This window comes from Myodes glareolus, chromosome 6 (genome assembly GCF_982192425.1).
Source record: "Myodes glareolus chromosome 6, mMyoGla1.1, whole genome shotgun sequence".
Lineage (NCBI taxonomy): Eukaryota > Metazoa > Chordata > Mammalia > Rodentia > Cricetidae > Myodes > Myodes glareolus.
In genome coordinates, this window is record NC_142031.1 from 86,968,467 (window position 1) to 86,981,796 (window position 13,330).

The 13,330-nt window shown below is 39.8% G+C and overlaps 1 protein-coding gene across 5 annotated transcripts in view; it reads right to left on the minus strand.

The window, feature by feature from the left end:
* The window catches only part of Eml4 (EMAP like 4), a 123,207-nt gene that overhangs the window by 16,516 nt on the left and 93,361 nt on the right, over positions 1-13,330 (minus strand). For all 5 annotated transcript variants that reach the window (XM_085690974.2, XM_085690973.2, XM_085690977.2 and 2 more), the window contains 6 exons: positions 11,946-12,080; positions 11,681-11,816; positions 7,680-7,831; positions 6,366-6,491; positions 6,154-6,285; positions 5,141-5,208 (listed from right to left, as the gene is read on the minus strand). In XM_085690974.2, coding sequence (XP_085547100.2) covers positions 5,141-5,208; positions 6,154-6,285; positions 6,366-6,491; positions 7,680-7,831; positions 11,681-11,816; positions 11,946-12,080 — 749 coding nt within the window. The remainder of the gene's footprint in view (positions 1-5,140; positions 5,209-6,153; positions 6,286-6,365; positions 6,492-7,679; positions 7,832-11,680; positions 11,817-11,945; positions 12,081-13,330) is intronic.

The window sequence follows — 13,330 nt, forward strand, 5'->3', positions numbered from 1 at the left end:
TTTTTTTTGATTTTATTTTAGTTTTATCTGCATTGATATTTGGCCTACATGTTTGCCTGTGAAAGGGTGTCAGATCCCCTGTAACTGGAGTTACACAGTTTCTGCTATGTGGGCATGGGAATTGGACCCAGGACCTCTGGAAGAACAACCAGTGCTCTTAGCAGATGAGCCCCCTTTTCTACATTTTTAACTTAAAAATTTCAGTATTAATCTTTTAATTAAGACTGTGCTTCTATGGTCTAATCAAGACTGCATTTAAATAAACTCCTGCTAGGTAGACACGGATCTGGTTGTGTTTCCACTTCTACTCCAGAATCCAATGGATGTCAAACTGTACCTCAGTTAGGCACTGTTTGGACAGAAAAATAAAACGACAGGGTCAAGGTTTTAAAAGATTATACCAGAGCTGAAAGACAGAAAATGGAGCAGTGGAAAAAAGAAATGACTAAATGGTGACCTCAGGAATGGTCGGCAGACAACAGAGCTCCCAGGAGGAAGTGAATGGCAGCAAGCACAGAAGAACCTGTAAGGAGCATGCGGTCAACACTGATGGAGGTTAGGAGGGATAACAGTGGGATAGCTGGGGAGGTAGACGGAACAGAGATACATTCATGAATGAATTTTATCAATTTTGTGAATGATGGGCTGGAATTTCTAGGTAGCTAATATAACTTAAAAACAGTCATTTAACAGCCTCTATACACACGAGTTTAAAGGTCAATCAGTAGGAAGCTGGCACACTGAGGCCATATGTTCCATGTTTACTGAACATACGTTGGTGCAGTTGACAGTGCCCACAGACTGTAGGTTTGTTTTGAACCGCTAATGATCAATCTTCAGGCCACCACTATAAGCATTGAGAACTGCCTTTTCAAAAAGAGAACAAGATCACATCACAACTAAGACTAACTGAATCTTGAGATACAGAATTAGTGTGAATATTAGGCTTCAAGTTTTAATATAATTATGAAAAATTTACTATATCCTTATATTTAAAATTATTAATGTTAAAGTTGGCAAACCCTTAACTAATATTAAGCTTGTTTCTAAATCGCTTTAATTTTCTTAGGAAAACTACATACAATCTTTTATCTGTTTAGAAGCAACCTTAGCAAGCAACAAAGCCCAGATCATGTTCTCACGTACAGAAACCTACACTGTTATAGATAACACCTATTTAAAAACAAAAGACAAACTCTGTGTATTTTTTTCTATTTCTTTAAATAGAAAGATTTAAATCTTTAAGATTAAATTTAATCTTAAATTAAATTTAAATTTAAGATTAAATTTAAATAAAGATTTAAATTTAAAGATTTAAATAGCAGATTGATTCTTCTATTTTTGGAATGAAATTTTATTTTGTATTTTTATTTTCATGTGTGTGGAAGTCCTAAACTGATCCTGGGAATAGAGGCTAGATGTCACATCTGCCTAACTTTTATGTGGATTCTGGGGATCCAAATTCCAGTCAATACCTATACATCAAGAGCATTATCTATTGAGTCCTCCTTCTAGCCTGGCAAACAATCTTTAATAGTAAGTCAGTAAGGTTGATAAAGTGTGCGGGGATATTGGGGTGTTCTACCCTTTTCCCTGCATGGACTGTGTTCTTCTTTCAGAAGATGCTGCTGTGGTGTGGCCAGGATCTTTATTCTTACTGCAAGTCTTAGCAAAGGGAATTTTCTACAAACGAAATTTGAGTTTTCACATTGTATTTAATCACTTGTCATTTTAGGGTGTATATATTAAAACAAATATATTTGGGAGCAATGTGCTATCACTATGAGGCTCTATGTGGCCTAAAGGGTCTAATGGGTTTTCTAAACGTAATGGCCATCAGGAATGGGAAGTCATCTGTCATAGACTAAGTTGATGTGGAAACCAAATACCAAAATGTGCAGCACCACCATTTATCATGAAGGACGTTTTTGGGGTGGGGGTCAAGTCTCATGTAGTCCAGAATAATTGCGAACTTTGCTCTATAGCTGAGGCTGACCTTGAACTCCTGATCCTCCTACCTTCCCCCAACTGCTGGGATCACAGCCATGTGCCATCATGCTTGGGTATATGACTTATGCACAGACAATTTAGAGGTAGAACTACCTCAATGTCCTTAAATAAATTTATCTTGTTTCTTTTAAAAAATATACATCCATGATAGTGTGTTCTGGGAAAAAAAAAATGTGTCCTATGGGCATTACTCTTTTTTGTTTGTTTTTTGCGATCCTCTAGTTATAAACACAGGATGTTTTTTAAATGTTGGGGCTAGAGAGCCAGTTGAGTAGTGAAGGGTACTTGTTACTCTTCCAGAAGACCTAAGTTCCATGCTGGGTAGTTCACAATTACCCATTACACAGCTACAGGGGATCTGACACCCTCTTCTGGAATACAGGTAGACACACACATGCATGAAAATAAAAAGTAAAAGTAAAGTTAGAAAAATGTAAAGCCAAAAGATAAAAGAAAGAAAGAAAGAAAAAAAAAGTCATGTGGCAGTGACAAATTCCCAACACACAGGAGGCAGAGGCAGGCAGATCTCTATGGGTCAGCCAAGGCTACACAGAGAAACTCTGTCTCAAAAAATTGAAAATATAAAGACAACAAGAGAAGAAAAGTCTAATTCAGCTGATCATTTATTTGATCAAGAACTCTTTACAATTCAGTAATTCAGATGTGGAAACAGGATTTGAATATACAATTTACTGAGAATGATAAATACGTGGCTAGTGCCAATGTGGACCACGCCAATCAGCTACTTCACACCCCTGGTGACCAAAATACAGGTGAGCAAGGAGTTGCTGCAAAGATGTGGAGAAACTGGAGCCCTTTTAAGTTGCTGGCAGGATAGCAAATGGTACAACTGATGTACAAAAGATGGTCAAAACGCTAGGCAGAATTATATGACCCGGCCAGTCTACTGACATCCAAGACAACTGAAAACATACTCCTACACCAAACCTTGTACAAGAATGTTTGTAGCAGGATCATTTCATGGTTAAAAGTGGAAAGCCAAACAGTCGTTGGTTTCCTAAGATAGTATATCCACATAATGAAATTCTACTTGGTCATAAAAAGGAATGAAGTACTATACATAACGTAATTCTTTCAAGGTTTATTACTTCAATTGAAAGAAGCCAGTCACCAAGGCATGCCTCTGTGATTCCATTCATATGAAGTGTCCAGAACTGGCAAACCTATAGGAAAAGGTTGATCAGCTGCCTATAGCTGAAAATGTCAGTAGGTGGGTCTAGAGGAACTGCTATTAACGAGTAAAGAATTTTTTTCTAGGCTAATGAAAAAAGTCTGAAATTATGCTACACAGCTTTATGTATGTACTAAAATCATTAGATAATAAACTTAAGTGAATTTTATGGTAGATTATGTCTCAATAAAGCTGAGCAGTGGTAATCAAGCCCACTTACGGCTATGAACTCATTTTTTCCCCTTTAAAAATGATACAGTACAGTCTTTGGGCAGTTGTAGAGCATTTGTCTAGCACACAAGGCCCTTGGTTCAATCCCCAGGCGTCACACACACGATTACTCTTTTAAAATGACAATTTTATCACTGATAATTTATTTGCTCTTGAGCTTATATGTGGAGATATTATGAAAATATCTCTTATTGGAATTATTGCTGGACCTCACAGCTGCATTAGTAACATACCTAGAGGTCACGTAAGACTTACTACTGCTATACTGCTGTGTATCCACCAGCCTGTTTAAGCTGCCTTTAAAAGAACAATGTAACTTGGACTTTCCATTTAATCTATTTAAGCTAATGCACAGCTTTGATCTTTTCCACATGCCGAGCCCAGAAAAACATGTGTCTGTATGTGTGCTATGCTAGTCATTAGCTGAGAACAGCAAACAGGATGCGTGAACTTATGCAATAAGTATGTGCTATGTGCCACTGAGGCTTTATTCCTTCTCAAGTGACACGTTCTTTCTGAGCTGCTCAATACATGCAAAGCAAAAGCCCTTTGTTAGGGACCAGACATAGGGACAGAAAAGACAGACATCAGGTAGGCACAGGGACACAGAACCAGACTCATATAATAGACTGTTTACAGCTGGCCAGAACCCATAAGGCACAGAGAGGAGAAAGACACAGGGACAGAAATAGAGGACTCCATAGAGCTCACTCTTGGTTACATTACTGCAAGAGAAGTGCTTTGATTTCTTTCCTTGATGCAGCACTAATGCATATTGATAACTCTGAGTCACCAGTACATTTATAACTTGGTGACATGATAAAGAAATCTATAAATGGACCCAGACACATCTTTAAACATTTTACCAGTCATTTTTCTGGGCCATGCACAATTTGGACAAGTTTCTAAGGCCTGAATGTGACTTTTCCCCAGGTATAAAAGAGAAGCAATTATAATCTGAATGGCTACAATAGTATCTTCTCACTTTTAGACAGTTAAGTGTTCACAGACCAAAGGAAAAAAATAAAAACAAATGGAAGGCCCATGAATCAAAAGCACGGAAACAGTTGTGAAGCCTAACACAAAGTTATACCTAAAGTGAACAATGAAAACTGCATCTGCCCTAGATTCTATGTAGTCTCCAACTCCACACCAGATACCAAGGACTATCTGTCAACACTACATATGCAGTCACTACAGTCCTCTCAGTCATGTGTTTTCTACTCACAACTCCAGGAAGTAATAATTGCCTGGAACTTTAGTATAAGTCACTAAGACTGAGTGACTTCACAGCGTCATAAATATCAGAAAGTGATTTCAGTGGGCTGGGGGAACAATGACAGGACGGACTGGAGGGCAGTGCACGTGCCATGGCATACATGTGGCGGTCAGAGGACAACTTTCATGAGTTGGTGGCAAGCACCTTATCTGCTGAGCCATCTCCTAGCCAATCAATTAGAACAATGAAAAAACTAGGGCCATGTGTGAGTGCATACTTGACCCCTATTCATCCTTTACTCATTCAAACTGTGTTTTGGTGATTTTCAAGCCCCTCCAGCCTTACCTTTAATTTAGTGTTTAGTAAAGGGTTACTGAGTACACCAAGAGGTAAGTGTGTTATATAGGAGATGAATTCCCAGATGAGACTCAGAACACTTAACAGTAACTCAAACAGCCCACAAGTTCAGATCATTCAGTTCACCCTACCTGCCTGAGTGTGTTCCGATGGCCACCACTGTACCGCTTGGATGAAAATCTGCACAGTGTCCTGGTTCCTAGAGGAGAAGAGGACAGCCATTGAGGGTGTGGTTTGAACAGGTATGCCCTCATAGACTCGTGTGTTTAAATGCTTGACCCACAGGGATTGGCACTATTGACGGGGGGGGGGGGGGGCTTGTTGGAGGAAGTGTGTCACCGTGGGGTGGGTTTTGAGGTCTCATATGCTCAAGCTATACCCGGTGTGGAACACAGTTCACTCTCTATTGCCTGTGGATCAAGATGTAGAACTCTCAGTTCCTCCAGCACCATGTCCCACCATGTTGATAATGAACTATACCTCTGAAACTGCAACCCAGTCCCAAGTAAATGTTTTCCTTTCTAAGAGTTGCCATGTTCATGGTGTCTATTCACAACAATAGACACTGACTAAGATAGAGGGAATAGGAGAAAGACTCCCTAGAGCCAAGGGAAACAAACGAATAGTCTCCACTTTAATCCCAGCACGGGGAGGCAGAGATATGGGTTTGAGGTCAGCCTGGTCTACAGAGGAAATTCCAGAACAGCCAAGGCTACACAGAGAAACCTATCTCAACTCTGAACCCCAAAAGACACAAAGTCCTCATGTATTTCTTTCAGGCTAGAAAGGGATACAGTAGGGAGAAAATATAAGATCACTCATAAAGAAGACAGAGTGTCTGTTACAGCATTTACTGAAACCAAGTGCAACATCTCACTTGATATGCCTGAATATCTCATAATTAATGCTCCACAAACACATGAAATCATTCTACTTTTACCAGTGAAACTGAGAGAAAAATTGGGAGCGTACGTGGCTATCTTGATTCTTCAATGTAGAATCACATTATAACTTGAGACTAAATATTTCCCTCTTATTCTAAGCCTTTGCCAAACACAAGTTTAAATCAATTCTAAAATCCTTTTTTTCCTTTGTTGTTTCAACTGCCAGTGGGAGGAGTTTGCACGGGAAATTATCCACTCACATCCACAAGCCTGGTCCACTCCAGCCTGTGCTCCACTGAGTTCCACATGCACACCTGCCTGTCCTGAGCACATGTCAAGAGCAAATCTTTGAAGGGATGTGTTGCAAGGCCCCAGAGTTCATCTGTATGTCCCTGAAAATGAAAAACCTTGTTGTAAGAACCAATGCGTGTCACCAAAAAATAACAGAAACCATTGGCCCCACAGAGCTTACCTGTACTTCTATTTGGAAGCCATCGTTAAACGTTCCCCGTAAAATAAAGTTTCGTGATGTACCTACTAGAAATTGTTCTGCCTTTCCTTCTGCAACAGCTCTAATTGTGCCATACTGATCAGGAACCTGGAACAAATGAATGTGTGCAGTTACCGTAAGCAGAGGAACATGCAATCATTACTACCTGAGTAGTGCTGTGTTCACAGCTAGATGCAGTTATAGGGTAATAAAGACAGACTAAATCAAAAACAATGTGGAAGTCTCATCATTTTGTAATTTAATGTTCAATTACATTTTATTACACAGAAGTTATATTATCAACATTCTTTGCCTCATTTATAGTAATTATCTTTGTAGTACAAGGTCTCTTGCAGTTTCTCACCCTGATCTCTTTCTAGACCACTTCAGTAAAATTTAATTTATATTCCATATGATTCCAAGAGTTAAGGGTTAGGAGTGTGGGGAGAGAAGTAAGCTCTATTGAAGCTCGTAAAGAAGATAGCCTAAGCTTTGTTTTATGTTCTTCTGGGTATTCATTCTTGATTGTCAAAAGGATCAAAATAGAAAAATCACAATAAATCAAAAACACAGTTGGTCTTTTATCTGTAGATTCATAGTCCAAGGACTCAATCAACTATGGATTGAAAATACTGGAGTGAAAAAAAAACCTGTCTGTACTGAATATGCACTATCCTCCATCATTAGTTCCTATACCACTCAGTAAAACATTCTGATAGCATGCATATTGTATCAGATATGGCAAGCAATATACAGGCAATTAAAGTGCAAGTACACAAAATACTCGCCTGCATTACGTAAAGGACCTGAGTACCCACAGATGTCTGGATTCTGTGGGAGATCAGAAACTGCTCCCCTACAGATGTGAAAGGGTGACTGCATGGTAAAGTATTTTAAAGGCCATTCATAGGCCTATTTGTGAGCTACTCTATATGATGTAATAGTGATTTTTACACCAATAACTACAATGATCTCACAGAATGACTCTGAAACGGTGCATTTCTTCTTCATGAAGGGGCTCCAAATGCCTCTGCTCATAGTGTTTGCCTAGCCTGTGTCAGGCCCTGAGTTCAATTTCTTGCATTGCAAAATAAACAATAAAAGCCCTCAAAAACTCCAAATTATTTTGTTTGAAATACATTACTCTGTGACATAACAAACTCTCTCCTCTGGGAGAGGGGAAGGAATGGTAAGAACATGTATCAGTTTCTCAGAAAAGCTATTTCAAAATGGGACAAAATGTAAGAGGAGAAGGTCCACTATTTAAAAATTTTAGTGTTCCATTGCCAGTCTTACCTCAATTTCTCTTTCAGGGTTGAGATCATGATCCCACAGAATTATTTTTCTGTCTTTTCCTCCTCCAGTTAATAGCATTCCATTCCGCATCTGACAAAGTGTAAATACACTGCCATCATGAGCTTTGATTTGCCTGCTGATCTGATAGACACCTAATATGGTAATGGGAAAATAAGAACGATAGTAATAATACTTGATAGGGTTTCTCTGTCTAACAGCCCTAGCTGCCCTGAATTAGTGCTGCGGATCAGACAGGCCTGAACTCACAGAGATTTGCCTGCCTCTGTTTTCTGAGTGCTGGGATTAAAGGTGTGCGCCACCAGCACCTGGCGTAACAACACATTAAACTTTAGTGTCTTTCTGGAAAAAGCTTCAGCAGAGCTACAGGGTGAGTACTCAGAATGCCCATAGCTTCATAATCAAAAACCAATTCTCAGCAAGTTACTGAATCATGGCAGGGAGAGAAGCTCAAGGCTGAAAATAATCCTTCATATTTACGTGGATACTTATGTAGTCTAAAAATTATTTCTTACAGAATGTAGCTGCAAACTTCACTGTCATCTCTTACGATAGTGTTGTGAAATATTAGGGTGGGGTCATTCTTCTGACTGTAGAGTAAGGGCAGAAGTATGAGAGTTATACATACATAATACCAGCTATCTAATAATAAAGCTGTGACCAGGCAGGACCTAAGTCTCCCACTTCTGGAGACTTGAAAAAAAAAGCCCTTGTTAGCTCAGTACGTAGCAGTCACTAATAATCTAATCACTCCTTTTAATCTGTTGAGAAATAGGAGGCTAGAGAAGAAATGTCACCCAACCCTGACCCAGGCCCATGATGCTTGCTCTGAGACCTCTGTCAATCAAGTGAGGCTAGTGAGGCAGGAAGATAGCTTTTGGAAGACAATGTCTTTGAGAATTAGTTACCAGGTTCACAATGGCAGTCAGAGCCTTGTTTAAACATGGCTGAAGTCAACAAATAGCCATAGATCTTGTGGGGAAAGGGATGAAAGTTTTAAAACTATTTATTTTCTAAAATTGTATACCAGCTGATGAATGGATAAGCAAAACATGGGCATGCCTATATAACTGAATATTATGTCAAGAAATGAGGTAATAAAACAAGCTTTAACATGATAAACTTGGAAAACATGTATAAAAGCCAGTTATAGTCAGACATGGGAGTGTACATCTGTAATTCCAGAAGAAGAGCTGCTGAGTTTGAGGTCAGCCTGGGCTACACAGTGAGTTCTGGACCAGCATGGGCTATGTAATGAATTGTGTTAAAAAATAAAAAGTGTGATAGTGTGGTATAGGAGGTCCTTCTGTCTATGTGTTGCTTTCATTGGTTAATGAATAAAGAAACCGCCTTGGCCTGATGGCAGAACTTAGGTAGGCTGGGAAGACGGAACTTAATTCTGGGGGGAAGAAAGCAGAGTCAGAGATCTGCCTGAGACGGACGCTGGTTAGAACCTTGCCAGTAAGTCACAGTCACGTGGCAATACACAGATTGATAGAAATGGATTAAACTAACATGTAAGCGTTAACCAGTAAGAAATTAGAGCTATTGGGCCAAGCAGTGTTTTAATGAATACAGTTTCTGTGTGATTATTTTGGGTATAAGGTAGCAGGGCAGACAGGACAAACAAAGGCCCCCTCTCTTATAACAATAGTGTATGCCTTTAATCTCAGTACTCAGGAGGCAAAGGCAGTCAGAGCTCTGTGAGTTCGAGGCCAGTCTGGTCTACAGAGTGAGTTCCAGGACAGGCTCCAAGGCTACAGAGAAACCCTGTCTCAAAAAACAAACAGACAAAAAACAAAACAAACAAAAAAGAAACTAGTTATACAAAGCCACACACTTCACGTTATTTCAATACATTACCTAGAACAGAGACACCTAGAGAGATGAGCATGCTGCTAGTTGGAGCAGGCTCATTTCTGGGAGATGCCAACAGGTGCTAAATCTGGATTAGTGAACGTTTCACTCTTTAAAGAAGCACACTTGATGCATGTGAACTATGCACTGACAAGATTCTTAGTGAGACAATTTTTAACTCACTTTTCTACTGAGTCTGTCAATAAGTTTGTAAAATTAGTGAAAATGAACTAGGTTTTGGCATCCTTAAAAAATTTTCAGTCACAGCTCTCAGTGTGAGTGCATTAGTGGTAACATGTAATGAGATGGCACACCTGGCACAGAGAAAGGCAAGGCCTGTCTACTCAATCAATTGCCTTCACCTAAACTAACTTCACGACATGTTCAGTGGATGTCTGTCCTCATGATTTACCTATCTTTGCTCTGATTGCATCTAGGTACCCAGGAGAGACAGGACACCTAGAAACACGTGACTTTCTGAGCACTGCTGACTGCCGTCAGGTCAGCCACAGAAGAGGGAGGAGGAGCAGGAGCACTGCGGGCAGCTGCACTCAAGTCTCCTTCCTTGTATGTGCAGTCTGAAGTAGCACATGAGAAATCACAAAAACAGCCAGACGTGGTGGCTCACACCTTTAATTCTAGCACTCAGGAGGCAGAGGCAGGTGAACCTTTTGACTTGAAAACCAGCCTGGTTAAGAATAAATTCCAGGACAGCCAGGGCTACACAGAGAAACACTGTTTCAAAACATCCAGGCACACAGGCATAGAGAGAAAGGTATTACCAGAATAGACAGGCATGACAGTGAGTACTTTTACTCCCTACACTTAGGAGGCAGAGGCAGTGGATCTCTGTGAATTCCAGGACAGTCAAGAGCTACACAGTGAGACCCCAACAACAACAACAGCAACAACACCCCATAGAAAATAGGTGAAGAGTTTCATGGCTCCCCATGGAGACCACAGTAAAGTAAAATCAAGGTTATCTGTTCTTAATTCAGACTCCCTACTTCTAAATACATCAAAAGGTCTTGTCAAATATGTATGTCCCTCCCAGAATGAGGATGTTAGAAAACAGAAAGCAAAATTAAAGAAAAACTGCTTCATCAGGACAAAACTCTCCATACTGTGATGGACTCATGTTGAGAATATCACAAAGTCCAAACAGTAATTAAGTTAAAAAATTTTTTAGCGTTTCAAATTTAGGCTAACTCCATGTTTCTTTTATAAACCATAAACAAGATATTACAAACAAAAATCTCTCTTTTATGGACCTGAATTTCTGATGATCTAGTTTAGGTCAAATATTATTTAAAACATTTGCTAAGAAAAATTGCACTCTTTGAGTTTACAAACTTTCCATCTAGGTTTAATTATCCAGCCAGCGCCAAGTTGAACAGCAAGCGTGTCCACTTAGTCTACTCTCTAAGAGAACGCCTTCCATAAGTAAGTCGACCTCATGAGACAAGTGAAGACATCTAGTCCAATGCAGACTCAAATGTCAGGGAGATGCTGGCATTAGGTCACACTCTTACCAACAAGGCAAAGGGCCCATGCTAGTGACTTAGTGAGCAGCCAACCTGCTAGGTCTCCTAGTTCTCTGGAGAAGTCTGACAGAGATTAAAGAGTGATGCACATTTTACAGAATTTCTTCTTTGTGTGTGTGTGTGGTGCGGAAAGAACAGAAGGAATATTACCAGTAGAGCTGGGCAGAGGAGCTACAGTTAGGAAAGGGAAAAGAGAGGGGAACAGAAATACGGGTGATTCATCTTCTCCTTTCCCCTTGTCCTTAAAGGATGACCATCAGTTCTATTCAGATATCTGAGTACTAGCCCAGGGGAGAATAAAACTTTATATATTTTAAATTAGCATGTGTGCTTGTGGGCTCACTCTCTCTCTCATATTACACTTCTGGAGAGTCTGTATCATATGTAGATTATATATGTATAATAAACAATCACATTAGAAAGGATCTTATGAAGAAGATTAAAAATAACAGGTACATTGGTAATGCTCACAATATTCCAGTGCAGACTTTCTCTCCTGGTCGGGTAAGGGGCAGGGCAGGACAGGATGGCGGACACATGACCTACCACAGCACTAGCGCATTTAACATGAGAATAAAATACCTTTAGATCCTTTCCCAGGTGGGGGCTCTACGGTAGTTTTGCTCCAGATAAGGATGATTCCACCTGAGTCTCCAGTGAGAACATCTCCATTCCCCAAGAATGCTAAACACTGAATGAATTTTGGTTTTTCATATTTCTACAATAAAATAAGAATTTTCAGTTTTCTCTTTGGCATAGTGATTTTATGCTTACCCAACAATAAAAAGGATTAGCATCATACCCCCCCCCCCCACATCCAGTGATGTTACAACATTGTGATCCTTACCCCAAAAATTCCCTGTTTTCTTGATAGTGAATTGCCACTCCAGGTCCAAAAAAAAATATGAGATTTACCACATGTTATTATAGTATTTGCATCTGTTGGGTGGAATTCCACAGCTAACACAACTTCATTGGTTGTCTGTGAAAATAAAAAAATGACACTTTTAGAAGAGCATATATCCTCACTACTATCAAAATTCAATCATAGTTCCTTACAGAGACAGGGAAAATATTTTCCTTTTCTTCTAAGATATATTTCCCTAAATCTCCCACACCCTAAGACAGGGTTTCTCTGTATAGTCCTGGCTATCCTGGAACTCGCTCTGTAGACCAGGCTGGTCTTGAACTCAGACATTTGCCTGCCTCTGCCTCCCTAGTGCTAGGATTAAAGGTGTGTGCCACCATCACCTACTTGGCTTCATAACAAAAATATTTTAATAACAGACTTCTAGAATCAAGGCTTAAATTTGACATCCTTACACTATTATATCAATTCTTATGTTTATTTATAAGAATAATAGCATACTTCTTATATGTTTGGGAAAGCACACTACAACTGTAAGATGCAAGAGCAAAGTGTACTGTCCTAAAGCTCACAACAACAGAGCCAAAACAGACCAGATCCCTTTCTAGCCACCTAGCCTCTGCCTGTCCACAGGAAATCAAGCAGAGGAGCTGTGTAAAGAGAACTGCAAGCAGTGTACTCTGTTCATGTTTACAGTATTTTTCAACAATATATTTGTGACATCCAGTCATGGTCAGTCTAAATGCTGTACTATTCCCTGGAAAGGAGGAAAAATAAAAAGTAAAAAAAGGACCATATTGCTTGCTAACTGGGATCAGGGTAGTTCCACTTTTTTTTTTTTTAAGCTATTGCAAACAGCACTGCAATCTGCATTCTAGTGAATATATCAGTCTATTTATGTTGGGTTTATACTCTGGAAAAATCAGGTTGTGTCAGCAAGTAGGCCTATGCTAGGCCTTAAGAGGCAAAATAGTTTTCCAAAATGGTTCTACCGACTTGCCCACCCAGCAGCAACTCCACATTGAACTTTAACTCATACAAAGTACAAAGCTATATTATCAGGCCTCAGGTCTTTAATGACTTAAAAAGAGAGAGCCCCATTAGAAAGCTGTAAGGTCAATACCCAGGGAGGAAGACAGTGGAGAGGAGGCCAGTGATGCAGCCCTAGAACCAAGTCGTTCTTTTCTAGGAAGGCTTTCCTCTCTACCCTACACAGGAATAGACACCCTGAAGTCATGCTTTACTTGCTTTACAATCAGCTCTTCTGGAGATGGACATTATAGGAGACTTCGGGGAATCTGGATGAGAAAGGAGGGGACAAGAATGAAACTCTGGTGTCTCAGCTGAACAGTGTCCACACTGGG